We start from the raw sequence: 17678 nt of genomic DNA on the forward strand, positions 1-17678 counted from the left end.
AGTTTATAAGCATGTCTCGGACTTCAAGCCTAAAAGTTTTCATCACATTTGTGGAATATGAGTTATGCAGCAAAATTCTGCGTTTTTTTTATCCATCTCAGGTGCGGCCATTTTGCCACTTGCCGTCGACTGAAGATGACATCAATGTTGCTCGGGTCTCGGGCAACGACCAATCAGAGCTCACCTGTTTTCTGAAGCTGCGCTGTGATTGGTTGTTACCTGAGACCTGAGCAACATTGATGTCATCTTGAGTTGACATCAAGTGGCAAAATGGCCACCCCCTGAGATGGATAAAAATGGCTGGATTTTGCTGCTTAATTCAATATTTAGACGAGTGGGACTGCATAGAGCATATTATTGTTAAAAAAAAAAAAAAAAAAGCTTGGGGTTGACTTCCCCTTTAAGTTAAAAATAATGTGAATTCATGGTGATGTTATTCAACGTACTGTACCTCCAAAGCAATTAACCTCATGTAATATGTTTTCAACTGAGTTTTTTTTATGCTTAGATTTTGTTTAGTTTTAGTTAAGTTTCAGTATTAGCTTATTTATTTATTTTAGTAGTATTAGTTTAGTTGTTTTTAGTTTGTTTTATGTGCACAGTATTTAACCCCTTATCGTAAAATGAAAACATCACTTGTGTGACACACTTTCAAACGTCTTCATTTTGGTTAATATTGAAATAAATATACTTAAAATCACATTTAAAGTCATCCCCAAAGGCTCATGTATTAAATTAATTACCAAAGACTAAAACGAATGACATTTTCGCTATAATTATAGTTAGTTTTGTAAAAATAAAATGTAGTTTCAGTTAGTTTTTTTAAAAAGCATTTTCGTTTTTATTTTATTTCGTTAACTGAATTGTTTTTTGAATTTTTATTTTTTTGTTAGTTTCTAAAATAACCTTCACACAGACAAATTACACTATTAGAAGGAGTCTAAAATCATCATTCATTCCACAATGACCCTGTTTTTCTAAATTGTTCCGCCTTGGTTAAATGACATAGAAGCACTATTGGAGTCAGCCAGCTCTCATTTGAATATTCTCCAGATGGTTCAAAATGCTGCCGCTCACACATCAACTGAAACATGTAAGAGGGAGCACACAACAGAGTTAATTTTAAGATTGTGCTATTTGTCTTCACATCGCTAAAGTTCTATAAAGGGTTTACTACAGGATGCCAACCCAAACGTCAACCGTGGTCCTTGTCCATGCAATATCCCAAAATGCAAAAATGCTTTCTGATGAGCCCCAACGACAAGAGAAGATCCACACAATGACCACCAAACTGAAGCCGCTCGCTACTTTCCCTGACTGAGGTCCATCCCCTTGCACGCGTTCGCCAACGCTTAGCCGCCTTCCAGCCATCTGCTCCTCACACCTCATTCCTTTTTCTCTCACCCTGTCCTCCATCATGCCGTTCCCTCTCTGAAGATCAAAGTAACATGGAGTGGGCGGACCGATGCATCGGGCTCTTCGCGCATCCACTTGAATGAGGAGGGGGAAACACGGCCCGGTGACGTCGGCCGTCCAGGTGTCTCCAACTGAGACGTTTGCTCACTCTTGCGCCGACTTCCGCCACTCCTGGCTAATTGGAGCATTGAAAAGCACAGATGCTCTAGAATGGTCTCTGGAATCATGTTGTTGTTTTTTTTTTTGTTTTTTTTAAACTGTCCAACTGTGCTGAGTATGGAATGACAGTACGGGGACAATAGCCACACACACACACACACCACAAGTGATGCATTTGATCCGTGACACACACACAGTGGATGGAGATGTATGAAATATTCAGTGTAGGTGAATCAGATGTGCTGCAACACAACCGCCTTAATGCAAAGGCGCATGCACATTAACACACACACATATGGGAATGAATACTGAATGTAATCCTTTTGCACAGTAACACACATCATCAATTATACAATGGGTCTTTAAAGAGACAGGTATAAATAGCCGGGGTCCCTTATGAATGAGAAGGAAATAATGAGTCAAAGAGAATGCAATACACCCACATTGTCTGTGTTCCCTTCACACGCACGATCACATAGTTCGGAGACACGCAAATAAGCATGCTGCAGCGTCTACCATCTATAGCCGCTCCGACACAAACGGAAAGATGACACACATACGCGCGCACATGAAATCGGTGTTTAAAAAAAAAAAAAAAAAAAAGGACACGGCCTATCAGTAGCGTGGTCTACCTCTCCCCTCTCTCCATTGTCCTCTCCTCACATCCATAGCCAGCCAATGAAGGAGGAAACAGCCGCTACCTGTAAATGAACCACACGCTCCTGTTTCTGAGGCCCAGTGACGGCCGCCGAGGAGAGAGCGAGAGAGAGCGATCTCTCTCACCGCATCCCCCCATTGCCATGTCAACACCCCCTACCAACTCACCCTCCTTCCTCCTCCTCCTCCTCCCCGCCCTCCCTTGCGCGTTGCACTCCTCCCTCCCTCCCGCCATCCGACGGGAGCTCAGGCAACCAGAGAGGAGGAGAGGGGGAGAGAGAGAGAGAGAGAGAGAGAGAGAGAGAGAGAGAGAGAGAGAGAGAGAGAGAGAGAGGGAGAGCTTTCATGACATCTTACTAGTATGCTCTTGCACATGAGTAGAATGACAATTTGTCTTTCTAGTGAGTTTTTTTTAATTTTTTTATATCAACCACTGACACTGTATATTTCTGCACACTTCTAATGATTTCTTTTTCTTTTTTTACACTTTTGTATAACGTTTCTGCACACGAGTAGAACTATGTCTTGCTAGTGAAAATTTCCCACAACTGTACAACTTTTATGCTTACTACTAGGCAGAGGTGGAAAATCCATGTCCAGAAAGTAAAACCCCTGCCACAGTTTGGCTTTAGCCCCGATGCTAGCAAGCTAGCTAGCTCCCTAGCAGGTAAACAAGCACAATGGGAGCAGGCTAGGGTGCTAGCTAGCTAGCATCTGAAAGTAAAAACCCCGCCATAGTTTGGCTTTAGCCCCTGATCCTCAGCTAGCTAGCTAGCTAACTCCCTAGCAGGTAAACGAGCAGTATGAGAGCTAGCTAAGGAGCTAGATAGCACCTGAAAGTAAAAACCCTGCCATAGTTTGGCTTTAGCCCCTGATGCTAGCTAGCTCCCGAGCAAGTAAACGAGCACCATGGGAGCTAGCTAGCTAGCACCTAGGGCTAAAGCCAAACTGTGGTAGGGTTTTTACTTTGTGGACTTGGATTTGCTGCCTCTGCTACTAGAATGACCGTCTTGAGGTATGTTTTTCTATGACTGACTTCCACTACTGTATTACATTTCTGTGCACTAGTATGATGACTAGAATATGAGGACTAGGGCGCATTGGTAGAAGGACTAGGATACAGCGGCGGAGTATCTAAAGTAATGTTTTTTCCAACACTGTATGAAATTTCTTTACTTAACATGTAAGTGGGGCAAAACTGTGCACTAGATGACAACATAAAGTATCTATCTATCTTTCTGATATCCAGCTCATGGTACATGTACTAGTACGCTATTTGCAGGACACTACTAGCAACGAGCAGAGAACTTTGGCAAACTAAAAAAGACTACATGACACTAGGTGTAGCAAAATTGTGCACAACTTTCGTCATCATTAAGTTCTACAACGCATCACTAGTAGCACAGTCATTTTCAGATGTCAACTAAAGCACTCATGACTCAATGTTAGTCATGAGTCAAAATGGCGTACGATGTAGAGGATGTCCAAAGGAAGACATTGCAACTACTGTGCGCTAGTTGCTCTACTAGTGCTCTGAATTGTCTCACAAGCAAAAACAATAAGCACACTCGTGCGTGAGCAATACTCACGAGCAGGATGTGGAAACGATGCTCAAAGTGCTTTCAATAACCGCACGTACTTGAGACAATGGAGTTTGACAACCTGAGATTTATACGAATCCGCGTATGTGTGATAGCAAGGGATCGAGGGGGATGGGTGACGATAACAAGAGAGGATGTGCAAATGTACGTGCTCCATCGCTGGTGAATCACAGATTGGCTAACAGCTGATTCCCACCCTAGACTTACACACTGACACACACGCACACACACACACCTGCCAACTTTAGCATGGGAGCTTTTCATCACAAACATTTCTCCTAGTTGCTATGCGGAATCATAGTTGACATTCTCCCAAAGAGAGAAAGCATGTACCGGATCACTTTGTTCCCAATGAAGCACCGCTACGGTACAATTATACAAATACAACACAACACTGCAGACACATTAAAAATGAAAGGAAAAAAAAATACAAATTAGGACTGAACTGAATACTTTTTAAAAATAATATACTGTAATAGAGATTTTTTTTTTTCCTCTTCAGTATTGCGATTTAATATGAGGCTATTTTATTAAGGTCCTCTTCCCATGTATTTTTTTAAAATGTTTTTGGTAAATGTTTTGTTCTTATAGGTTAAACTTCAATTAGAGTTCTTGAGTTACTAAACAAGTGTTGCATTAAGTCATAAATCAGAATAATGCAAATTAATATGAATAATATATATGTATATATATAAAGGCCTACCCACTAACCAAAACAAATCCAGAATTTTTCTTCCTTCAAATTGCAGCCTTTGCGATTAGAATGTGATTCATTGTTCAGCCCTAATAAAACAGAAAATGACAGCAAACGGGCCATGTCCGTCCCAGTGTGCAAGTGGCTGTAAAAGCTCAGGGTAAGCTCCCCTTCGCTAGCCCAGGGATGCAACCAACGCTCAGCCTGTTCATGACTCATCATCAGCAACATGATGTATTTACTCACAAAGACATATTCAGACACAAACCGACTACCAAGCAAAACATGTACATGCCTTATGTTAAAAAAAAAAACCACACACACACACAAAAAAAACCTTGCTGTAAGGAGCTGAAAATGACACGACTGCGTTCACCTCAACAACAACCCAAAAAGAAAAGAAAACAATAGAGAAAATGCACCGATTTAGGATGTAGCACAAGGGCAGACATAACAGCACAGCGGGCGAAACAAGTGGGCTTGCTCAAACACACTGCGTTTCCTTCCTCGCGCTGCTAATACCGCCGAGCTGACAGATCACTTGCTTCCCACATCCGCGGACACCATGTTCCACACAATCCACACTGACAATCACTTCAAGGTCGTCACATGGCGCACAGGCTAAGACGCCAACCTTTAAATCAGTGCTTCTCAAAATTGGATTTAATAAAATCATGTAAAGGAATAAACCAGCGAATTACCGTACGTAAGGTAGCAGCCGCGCATGGATGCGTGGCATGGCCATGTTGAGCGAGGCCAGGAACTGGGGTCGTACATCTTGGGCGTGAATTGTGGCCTCATTCAATTGAGTTGTTTAGGTTCCTTTTTTATGTAACCAGCTATGAACATTTAAAGCTAAAAAAAAATCATGCTGAAGCATTCCCACATATATTGTGATCTCCACACTTTTTTTTGCCGTGAAACAACTCCCACATAATACTTCCGATTTACACCGTTCAAATTTGCTTCAGAAATTCACACCTCCTGGGGGTATATACCATCTGATTCCACATTACTTGCGCAATTTAACGTTAAATATAAACTTTTTATTTTCAATGAGACTGACATTGAACTGCTCGGTGGCGCAGTAAAGTGCATTGTCCAGTAACCAGGAGGTTGCAGGTTTGAATCCCACCTCCGACTGTGTATTGCAAATATATCCATGGCGGAGAACCTGGGTCCAAACCCCGCCTGGACCACATTTTAGCACATTCGATGGTTCGATACCAGCTGACTATCAGATCAAGAAATGGATTATAATTTCACTGACATGATTAAATGCCTTCTAGCTTTCAGCATCAGATGACACTTTTCAAAATAAATACACCATTAGCCATGTGAACAAGTCAAGTTAGGTTAGAGCAATTGCCTCCCACCACGGAGAAACTGGGTTCAAACCCCGCTTGGACCACATTTTAGCACATTCGATGGTTCGATACCAACTGACTATCAGATCAAGAAATGAATTATAATTTCACTGACATGATTATATCTCACCTTAGACAGATTGCAGTTCAACTTTTCTTTTGATCAATTTGTCATTTAACTACTAAGTAAAAATGTGTAATTTTCACATCATTTATCTTTCAATTGACTTTATAAGCACGTGCGTTCAATCTTAGCATTCAGCTATTCAAGCTTTTCAGCATTACCTGGGACCATCGGTGCCGTCGTAAGCGCCGACCGTCACGTTACGGAAAAGCTTCCTCCTGGCTTTCCCGCTCCGCGTCTCTGCAAGGCACACATGCTACATTTGAATCCATCAGTGTGTGTCTTTTCGTGCACAATCGGATATATTCACACTCTGTGTGGTGGCTTTGGGAAATGTGCAGGCCCTTGTAGATGTTACTGTAACATGTGGCCATCATTACAGCGACTTCAAGGCTAATTCCACCCAGAGGGACCATACAACCTATATAAGCAACCTATAGAATCGAAGCGTTGTGCAATTATTTCGCATATAGTACTGCAGGCCTGTGACAATGTGATGTCGTATCTGGCGAAGGTGGCGGAATTAATTGATCGGAATGACAAAAAATTATTAAGCTTTCATTCAAAATATTTGCATCTTAAAAAAAGAGAAAAAAAAACCAAAAAAAAAAGAAAAAAATATATATATATTTGCATCCATCCATTTTCTATAGCACTTATCTTCAAAGGTTGTCGTATACATTATTTTGTTTAAACTTGACATTGGCAATTTTAAAGACAAAAAAAAAAAAATCAGGACCGAAGGGCATCAATTACTCACCTTTGTAATGTTAATCATGTTAGTAGGCCTACTTTCCACTTTGTACTTTTGTCAGTTGCTAGAAAAGCTGTCACTTGCAGCCCCCCCGCTGTGCTTTTGCAGCGCCTGTGCCTCGCGGATAAATTATCAAATCCCCCCCCCCCCCCCCGCCCACCCTCCTAAAACAATAATATTTTGTTGCCAGGCAGCTACTGTATGGGCCGTGCCTAACTTCTTTCAGTTTGTACATCTTACCTGGTCGATTGTCCTTGTTGACAGGTGCCACTTCCTCCACACAGTCTGAGGGGAACCACCCAGTGCGACCCTTCACCGTTCCTTCCCAATATCCTCCCTCGCCCACACTTAACACTGCCAGGGGAAAAAAGTATACATAAAGTATGTGATGATAGATTCATTGATGTGGTTTAAGATTAAGACGACAAATGTAGACGGAAATCTTACTAAAAAGGCCTATATAGTCAGATATCTGAGTTTGTTTCCGTTTGGGCTCTTTGTAACAAAAATCCTACTAAATTCCTCTCTTCCACTTTTTTAAATGTGAGCTCATCTCACCTTTAACTTTGTCCCCTTTGTTGAGGGACAGCTGTCTCTCTCCGCTAGCAGAGTGCGCCCGGGTGGCAATGTACACTCGCCCCGGCACTGCGCTGTACATCCGCTTCATTTGACCAGCCCCGCCTCCCGCAGGGGTCACCCTGTGGACAGAGGTCAAAACGATGACAATCTACAAGAGCGTCAAATTGGACATGGAAAATTTGAAAAAAAGTAAGATATAGTGAGTTTGCAACGGGTGTCGCGCAATTCAAATGTGTTGCGAGTAAAATTAAATACAATTGCACTCTACTTAATGCATTTTAGGCTAATATATTAGGGTGACCAAATGCCCTTATTTAGGAGGCCACTTGCGAGGACATGTGTAATAATACTAATAATAATAATAATCATTACGGAATGTCCATCAATTGACGTTGAAACTAAAAGCAATGACATAATTACCCGCTGACACACGTAGTGTTTGAAAGCTGTTTTTCATTTGATTGATATAGTACACAAAATAATAATCTCTACATAGTGATCAGGGACAAGAGAATGAGTGAATGATTCCAACTAATCGAGCCCATAACTAGTCGCTCTATTTCTATTACTTACTAGAACGTTCACTAACCGCTCACGCTAAAATGCGACAATGTGACATTCTCATGGTTATAATTAGTCGGACAATGTTAAGTGGGACAACGAAAGCTCAGCGCAGTTTATAAAAGGAAGCAAAAGGACCTGATTAGCTCGAGAAGCCGTCCGTCTCCACGGGCTCCTTACCCCTGCCTGCCTCGCGGCTGCCGGTGCCTCTCCTCGGTGTCACTCTGGCCTCCTCTTCCTCGTGATGGTGAGCGGGTGCGATTCCTGGGGCTGCTCGTGCTTCGCAAGCCGACGGAGGCCCTGCGCTGGCCCTGCAGATGCACGGCACAGGGGTACCTTGACTTGGGCGTTTTGAGTCGGGCTTTTACAAAGGTTGTAAATCAGGAGCGTGCAGGCGTTTACAAATTTGCCCATTTGCTCATTTTTACGGAGAAGCTAAAGCTAGCTGTTATTTGTGGCATTTTGTACTCAGGCCACGGACATATCGAATTGAAAAATTAGAGGTGTCGAAATTAGTGTATTAATTTTCAGTTAATTTAAAGGCCCTTTAACGCCACCATTTTTTTAAACGCGCGATTAATGACCACCCCTTGCATGGAAAGCCTGTATTGGGGGAATTCCAGTCACAACGCAGCACACACGTCCACGTCAAAAATGACCAGTAATGAATTTAATAATAATGCATATATTTGTGGAGACTGGGGTCAAGTTGTGCGATTAATTACGAATATAATTTTTCATTGCTTGACACCCTTAATAAAAATTAAAGCTTTGGAACCATTTGGTGGCATCTTGGTGCCTTGATGGAGCAACATCATAGAGTAGCAGCCTCGTTTAGTCAGGCCATAGCCATGTCTAATAGAAAAAAGCGGTTTGCCGCCATCTTGCGGCATATATTAGGTAATTACAAAGATTTTTTCCTATCAAATCAATTTTCCTTATCCAAATGATTTAAAATGTCATTAATCTGCTCATAGAAGTACAACTTGACATACCTGAGCTGGGTTGGGGGTGGTTGCGGCCTTGTTGGGAATAACCGCAGGATTGGAGTGTGTCACGGTGCTGTCGCTGTTAGCTCGCAGTAAGGGGTGGGACTGGAGTGAGGGAAGAGGCAGTGTATGGGCGCTTTCTTTTCGCTTGGGGACGTATTTGGGTGACTCCAAAAAGGGAACTAAAATGAATAAAGGCAAGCATGTGAGAGAATGAAACAAGAGACGAACGAAAGGTGAAGAAGAAGAAAAAGTTGAAAACTCACCGATGTCTAAATCTTTGTGGTTTTTGATGATTTCCCCGAGTTCAAAGTGACCAGACATTACAGCCAGCTGTAAACCGAAAACAATGTGGACACTTGATTACAAAGCTGTAAAGTTAAATAACAAATCCAGTGGCACCTCAAAAGTTGAGGCCCTATGGAGGACCAAAACTGCCAAAAAATAAAAATAAAGAAATGACTAAATAAATAACTAAAAGTGATTTATTTATTGATACTTAATTGTATTTATATATTTATTTTGACATTTATTTTTTGAATCTCGTTTTTTTTATGATAAGTGATTTATTTATTGACATTTAATTATATTTATAAATACATTTTTGTATAAATGTTTATATTTTTTTAATCTTTAAATTTTTGTATTTAAAAAAAAAAAAACTTATTATTTTATTTATGGATATCTTTTTTGTTTTGTTTTTATTTCCATTTATATTTATTTTTTGTATTTAATTTTTTAACAATATTTTTTATATCCGTTTTTTTCACTTATTCATTTTGTTATGATGTATTTATTTTTTTGTTTGTCATTTATTTATTTTTAATTTTGGCAGTTTTGGTCCTCCACAAGGTCCCACCGTAATTGTCAGCTTACCTGAAAAGGGGTCTGACCATGTATGTTCTTTGCCTCCCTATTTGTTCCCCTGTACAAAAGAACCCGGACACAACTTTCCTGGTAGAAGGACAGCGGTTAATCACCATCAGCATTAATAACGCGCTCTATTGGCAATCGTTTTTATACGTGGGGATTAGTTCTACTTGCTTTGTTGTACAGGGCAGAAATGTGAAGTGGCGTATTCCCTGAGGCATTCTGAGAGGAGGCGTCTGCCCCATAAAACAGCAGATGCTCCAAGTGTTGGGCAAAGCCGTTCTGGCAAGCCTTTCAAAATAAAAAAAATAAAAAACAGTGGGAAACATATACACGCATAAGTGTTAAATTAGGCATTTTATGCAAGGGGGAAATTAACAACATAGGAAACACAGCAGGTCAGGATATCAAAAAGAGAAGAGCTTGACGTGTTTTTACAATGTTTTCTTCAGCTTAATTGAATGGACGCAAACAAAACATCAATTAGACAGAAATGAGCTTTCCTCATATTTTCCTCCAAAGGCGAAAATAATTGTGTGACATGTGCAAAGTAAAGAAAAAAAAAAAACATCACGAAGCAGAGCAAACCAAAATAAAATACCATGACAACGAGCTCGCAGCACACATTTATCAGAGTGGCACGGAGACATAATGTAGGTAAACGAACACACACACACACACAAATCATTTCTACGCATTAGCTGTAATTAGCACGAGATGAGTCATGTTTTCAACAGCAAACAAGCATCCTAATGTCCACATATTATGTACAGTGTGAGCCTTGACTGGCTCCTGTGAGCGATCAGCTGATGCTTTCGAAGCAAGTACCTTATGTATTTCTTCCATTCCAAACTCCTCTTCATCCCTGTGCTATTGAGAGGAAGGAGAGATAATGGAAAGATGAGTGTGTGAAGGCTAGCAGAGTAGAATGTTGAGGCAGCGTAAAAGTGAGTGGGCAGCGGTGGGGGGGGGGGGGGGGGTAACCGAGCACAAATAGTGGTGCCTTGAGATGCGAGTATTTCCCCCATTGAAATTAATGGATTTTTTTTTATATAAAAAATAACACTTGAAAATAATGTTACTTTCTAAAAACATCATGGAACAACTTCTGATATTCCCACGTTGGCCACTAGGAGGCAGTATATTGCCTCCTGTGAATATTGTTACATTATGTGTCTACATGTTGCTCCTGTTTGTATATAGAGTCATAGGAACATGTTTTGATCTCATAAACTCCCGAGCCAATGCTAGCTAGCTTATTTTCTTCTTCTCAGTACAAGCACAATGAAAGTTCATAAAGTAGGAGAACTATGTTGTGTACAGATGTGTTTTTTAGTGACAAATTACCAAAATGGATATTCTATACTGTATAGTTGACAGAAGAAGAAAAAAATATATATATATATACTTTTTACTCTTGTACATAAGCACATTTTAACATATTCCCTTTTCTATTCAACAGAGGTGGCAAATCCAGGTCCAGAAAACAAAAACCCAGTCACAGTTTGGCTTTAGCCCCAGGTGCTAGCTAGCGAGCTCCCTAGCTAGCTACACGGCTGCTCGTTAGCTAGCTAGCACAAGGGGCTAAAACCAAACTGACAGGATTTGTACTTTCTGGACCTGGATTTGCCACCTCTGCTATTCAAGTGTCAGTATGTCTTTAAACAAGTATCAGAAAAGATAGTTGCTCAAGTATGCCAAAAAATATGACAGGAAACCACATGAAAATAGACAAACGAGGTGAATAACAAGCAACAGCTTCCCCCCTCCCTTACCAAAAAGTAGTATACTTTAAGTACATAATATAGAGTAAACTTAAGTATACTAAGTTTATTTTTCGAGTGTACTTATCCTTGTACTAAAAGTAAACTCCTTAGGACTAAATAGGAAAATTTTAGTACACTTAAAAGTATACTTAAGTATATTATAAAATATATCAATAAGTATACTTAAGCATACTTTCAAGTATACTTTATAGTATATTGAAGTACAATATTAAGTATACTTTGTGATCGCATCGGATGTCAATGTTGCAAATGATATGATGTGATCGATGTAACCTGTAATAATGTGTCCGAAAGGGAAAAAAATAATAAAGAATAAAACAAAATGTCCACAGTTTAGTTTACAGCAAACAGACCAGTAATGAATTGACAGGGATTGAACCAGCAAACACTGGTACTAAATGTAGCGACCGTAACCTCCAGGCTACCCAGCCACATCATCTTTAGAGCTTTATAAATAAATGTAAATGATCATTTTGGTTCCTTAACGAGTGCCTTCTAAGTAGCATGTAATCTTTTAGTATATGTTTTCGTATACTTACGAGTACACTTAACATTTACTTGGAGGAGTATACTTCCAAAAAGAAAAGTAAACGAAGTATACTCTATAATTTTGAGTATACATCTTTTTGGTAAGGGCTGAAATACTTGAGGAAGCCGTCCAAGAGTACCTGATGGGACTCGTCCCAACCGTTCTCATCCCTGGTCCCCATCTTGGCCCGGTAATAAAGCAGAGTCTCGCAGCAGGAGGTGTCGCCCCCTGTCAGGACGGTGTGGTACAGCGGGGTCAGGCCACAGCGGTCTTTGTAGTTTGCCGAGCTTCCCAACGACAAGAGGGCCTGCAGGGCAAGCAGGCCGGACAATGACGGAATTGGTCGCCACGGCGGAACAACATTTGTGGAAAGACATCTGAGCATTTATTCACTGTCTTTGATAGCCAGTTGTGTACTAGTACACACGTTGTCTTCTTTTGTAGGAAACATTGTCACGAGTAGGACAAGGAATTGCTACCAGCACATGGATATTGAGTCCTTACCAGCAGCCCGGCATGATTGTGAACCCTGACTGCTTTGTGCATGGCAGTCAGGCCATCTCTGCTCCGAAAGTCCAAATGAGCTCCGCCCTGAACCAGAGCCCTGATGCCCTCCGCCGGCAAGCCGGACTGCGCGGCCACAGTCAGGGGGGTCTCTAGCTCACAGACAGCCAGGAAGGGAAAATGAAGATGCGTGGGGAATCTTCACCTGAATAATGACAAGCCACTGAATTTGAAATACTCACCTCCGCTCTCCGGGTCGTGAAAATTTGGATCAAGACCTTTATCGAGGACTTTAAGCATTTTCTCCATTGCTCCAGTCTGAACGTAATCGACGAACTTCTTTAAAGTGGCCTGAGAATGATGTCAGGGGGAATGTGAGTAGAAATATACATTTTTGCACAAGGTAACTCGTTAACTTACTAACCTTTGTGCAGAGCTTGGATAGAGCCTTTTCATCCAGATTTGTCTGCTTATATACTCTGGTTTTGTATCTGAACTGAGGAGCAGAAAAAAAAAAGGTGTACAGTCAAGCACATACACTCTAAAAAGAGAATTGTTGAACCAATTTAAGATTAAACTTTTATAATAAATTTTTAAGACGTTTTATTTATTTATTTATTTACGCACTCATTTACCTTCATCTTGTCATTAATTTATTGATATAAAGTTTATGTACTTGTATACTTACTTCAAATGTTTGTGTTGTTTTCCTGTTTTACTTGTCTTTACTGCATGACCGATTTCTGTTCCATGTACAGCACTTTGTATCCATAAATGCTAGTTTAAAGTGATTTATAAATAAAGTTGAGTTGATAAAATTGCTTCAAGTGGTGACACACAATTGATTTAAGTTAATCCAAAGTGAATATATTAAGTTTAATTAATTATGAGTTCATTCAACTTAATATATTCACTTTGGATTAACTTAATTCAAATCGTGTGCCAGCACTTGAAACAATTTTATTAAGTTGGTCAACAATTCTCTGTTCAATGTTAAATTGATTCAAATTCTTTTTTTAGAGTGTAATAATATCAGTTAATGTCACTGTGTTCAATAAACTGAAGTAGCAGAAAGCCCATCTGATAAGCTCAAGCAAACTTTCCTCAACTAGATTGATTTAACAAAAGCTTTAGTAAAATACATTCTATACAGTCGTTGACTGATTAAGTCAAATTTGTTTTATTCCGTAATTCTATTCATCTTATACAGACAGTAAAGATTAACAATAATAATAATAATAATAATTATAATAATGATGCATTATATTTATAGCCGCCTTTCTAGACACTCAAAGACACCGTACATTAAAAAAAAAAAATAATAATAATTAAAAACACTGTTTAAAAAATAAAAAAAAGATGGGGGGTTGAGCTGGTGGCAGTGCAAAGTGGCATTAAGTTGGGTAGGCAGTTTTTTTTTTAGTTGTGATTTAAATTGTTTCTATTTAAGAGTGGAAATGTGGGCTGTTTAGCATGAGTTACTTCTCTAAAGTTGTTGAAAGGGCTCCAACAAACTTTAAAAGTGGTTAAATTTGTAGCTTGGCGCTTCTGGGAGTAAAGTTGCTCCAGTAGTCGGAAGAGTTGCGCAATTTGGCAACAAAAGTGCTAAATTGGCATCAATGTTGTCAGTTTTTGTTTCACCAGCAGAGGGCGGTGTGAGATCATTGTATCGCACGGTTCACACTAATAGCTCAGTATTCAGGGTTTTAAAGTCTTTTATATTTCACATTTAATATTCTAATATAGTTTTTTGCTAATAGTTTTTAATTCAAAAGTGAAATCCACCTGGGAAACCAATAATAAGTCTGCAACTTATATATGGAAAAGTTTGGAAGGAGTGAGTGTCTCTCAATACAAATAATCCAAATAAACAAGGTTTGCAATCAATTCCCGGCAGAGAAACTTGTTTCCCACCTCCAGGTAAGGCACCCCTTTCTCAAAGGACTGCGAGTATTCGAGCAAGGTCCTCTCCTCCTCCAAGAATTTGGCATCCCGACCTTCTCCCGCCGGCTGGAAGAGGCCATAGTTGTAGACGTCCCACAAGGTCTCGGTGAGGGAGCAGATGATCTGCTGCTTCGCGTTCCACACCGTGCAGTCCTGGTCAAACTGGACACATCTCTTTAAAAAAAAAAAATATTTTTTTTTAAAAGGCATACAGGTCAAAGTACTTCCTATACTAGAAACTAAGATTTCAGATTAACCATTAACTTCAATTGTAAAACTGCATTTTAAATAGGGGTGTCAAAATGAGTGCTTTCATTTTGTGTTAATTTAAAGTTCTTTTAACGCCACTAATTTAATTAATGACCACCCCTTACTTGGAAAGCCTGTACTGGGAGAATGCCAGTCTGACACGTCCACGTAAAAATTTAGCATGAATACATTTAATAATAATTCTTATATATTTGTGAAGATTGGGGTCAAGTTGTATTTTAAAATTGTAACACAATGTGCAGAATTTCACAATTTTCTTCATGTTTAAGATTTGATCACTTTTAGTATGAAAAGACAAATGCTGTCACCAATGTCTTACAAATGCAACTGTGCCATCTAGTGGCAGAAAAATGACTTCAACACAAATCAATATTACACTCATTTTTATAGTACAGTACATCTTTTTAATTTTAACTCAATTTCATGAATTATTATGAAATTACCATATCAAAGACTAAAAGATGCAGCCATGTTTCTATAAGTTAAACATTTTTTCCACATTTACGTTAACAAGAGTATGAAAAATTATTGTACATTTAGAACAGATATAAAGTTTGGGATTAATCGTGAGTTAACTATTGAAGTCATGTGATTAATGAAACATTTTTTAATCGCCTGACACCCCTAAGTTTTTACACAAATTTTGAAATGAATAATAAATAATGCTGGAACGAAAGAGGAATTCAAAACAAATATATTGTGCTTAAAAGTGGAATACAACTGAACTCTATTTAAATCTGTACTGAACTTGAAAATCAACTACATACTACATTTGTTGCTCCAGTTTGTGGTTAACGATCCATTGCTTAACGATTATAACGCCGCAACCCGAGTGCTATTCGTTAACCCGTCGACGACATTCACAGTGATCTCTTAGCTGCATATTCATTAATTCAGTGACGGTGCATTTGCGGCAAACAGCAGTTTCTTATAATCCACCGACAATATGCTGTAGAGCCAAATGAGGTCTGTATGGAATACGAATTGCTCAACTTTCAATAATTCATCCTCCGCTACAGTAAACTAACAGAAATAAGAACGGAGACGAGTACGGGGCAAAATATTTCCCTCATGGGTGAATTTGTGCAACAATCCGGCGAAGAGAGAACAAATTACCGCATGAGCGTGTGACATCCACCTGAGACTCATTGGCCACAAAAACACCTTGGAAATATGCGCATGAATGCATTTTTTGATTTTATGGTCATTTGCGCGCGGCCCTTTTCCTCACGCCATTTGATCAAGTCCAGTCGCACAGTTGGGATGGCCGGGTTGTAACAACAGGGACGTAGAGATGTAAACCAGATCCATCCATGCTTATTGTTCCATTTCGGGGAGCAGTGAGCACAAAAACTGCACAGCTCAGCACAGTTCAGCCTCCAGCCTCCTGACCCCCCCCGCGAGCATCCACCCCCCTATACGTTGCCGATAGACCCAACCATTTCTATTGGCATGGCAACCACTTCATTAGAGAAGGCAGGCCCCTCGTTGCCGGCGCAATATCTCTGCTGCCCCCGAGGCGTTACAAGACAGGACATGGATGCATAAGATTATGTTATAGGATATTATGTGTGCTCTTATTTGCTTGTCATGTGATAGACTGGAGATAGGATTGAGTGGCGGTAGGAAGTAACAAAGTATAAATACTTTGTTATTGTACTTAAAGAAAAAAAATTGCAATTTTTAAAAAATCACTTTTGTCATATTTGTTAAAATTGTCTGTGTCACTTGTAGTACATTAGTGAAATGATTTAAAAAAAAAATCAATAAAATCAGCCCCCTCTGGCAGGATTTCATACCGCTAATGTGATTTTTAAGAACACACAGTGCCGACCTATTGACCTCAGCTTTGGCTTCAGGAGCTTTGCTGAAACTATGACACAATATCCACTGATGTGAATATATGACTGGATAGTCGATAGGCCAGGACGTTCGAAGCCACGAGGCCGCCATATTGCTCCTCCCAAGAAACGTTTCCCGTTTTCCCAAAATGCCAATTGCTTGTTGAATAAATAACAACCTCTCATAATACTAGCAATGTCGGCCTACTCAGTCAACAGAAGATACAGAAGCGACGCAGAACTAAAGAACATATCTGTTCGACAGAAAAGTTGATCAGCTCTTTTAGATTTTGAATTAATTGTACAATCCCAAAAAATAAAACTTCAAACTAATAACATTTCATAGTTTACAAATCAGTCAAATCATGCTGCCGACATAGTAGATGCGGCTAACGTTAGCTTGTTTACAGTGCTAATGCTAACTTAGCATTGCTTATTATGTCAAATTTGGATTTGCCTTCTCTGTCTATTTATCACAATGACGCACTTTCATAATCGCTAGCCATTATGAATGGCCAAGTTTTGAGAATGGAAGTGAGGCTTACTTCAAATCTTGCTCGCTGGCCTGTAAAAATAAATAACAATAATCAGGACAACTGAAATGATTGAAAACACTATTTCCACAATACTTTAGCTCTCAAGCTTAATGCTTTTGAATCAGTATTTTTTTCACAAGCATCTGCACCGTCTACTTAATTACAGAGTGCGAGTACTTCTGCTATACGTTGCAATATGGAAGTTTCTATTCCCAAGACAGGCAAATTGTTTGCGTGGTGTCGGCCATCTTTCTCCCATCACTCCAAGTAATGTTCCAGAGGTTTCGGCGGGTTTGTCAGAGGTGTACCGTACAGCGTATTCCATATCCGTATCCCTCCGTCCCATCTCTCCCCAAACTCATTAAAATCCAATTAGATGATTAGCAATTACTGCTACATTGAGGGCAGATTAGCTGACATGTAGAACAGCCAGCATGTCAGGGAGATAGTGGCGAGGAGGACGTACACAGGGGCACCGTTTTTTCCCACAGAGTCG

The 17678-nt window shown here is 39.8% G+C and overlaps 1 protein-coding gene across 1 annotated transcript in view; it reads right to left on the bottom strand.

The window, feature by feature from the left end:
- Positions 1 to 17678, bottom strand: part of LOC147156431 (SH3 and multiple ankyrin repeat domains protein 1-like) — a 45714-nt gene that overhangs the window by 13472 nt on the left and 14564 nt on the right. The window contains exons 3-16 of the mRNA XM_086063714.1: positions 14506 to 14709; positions 13016 to 13087; positions 12834 to 12942; positions 12592 to 12743; positions 12227 to 12394; positions 10600 to 10641; positions 9946 to 10062; positions 9778 to 9855; positions 9168 to 9234; positions 8908 to 9083; positions 8093 to 8223; positions 7331 to 7470; positions 7013 to 7126; positions 6180 to 6258 (exon numbers count right to left, since the gene is read on the bottom strand). Coding sequence (XP_085919840.1) covers positions 6180 to 6258; positions 7013 to 7126; positions 7331 to 7470; positions 8093 to 8223; positions 8908 to 9083; positions 9168 to 9234; positions 9778 to 9855; positions 9946 to 10062; positions 10600 to 10641; positions 12227 to 12394; positions 12592 to 12743; positions 12834 to 12942; positions 13016 to 13087; positions 14506 to 14709 — 1649 coding nt within the window. The remainder of the gene's footprint in view (positions 1 to 6179; positions 6259 to 7012; positions 7127 to 7330; positions 7471 to 8092; positions 8224 to 8907; positions 9084 to 9167; positions 9235 to 9777; positions 9856 to 9945; positions 10063 to 10599; positions 10642 to 12226; positions 12395 to 12591; positions 12744 to 12833; positions 12943 to 13015; positions 13088 to 14505; positions 14710 to 17678) is intronic.

Source organism: Leptonotus elevatus, chromosome 20, assembly GCF_054856555.1.
Source record: "Leptonotus elevatus isolate MCC_2025b chromosome 20, RoL_Lele_1.0, whole genome shotgun sequence".
In the NCBI taxonomy this organism is placed as follows: domain Eukaryota; kingdom Metazoa; phylum Chordata; class Actinopteri; order Syngnathiformes; family Syngnathidae; genus Leptonotus; species Leptonotus elevatus.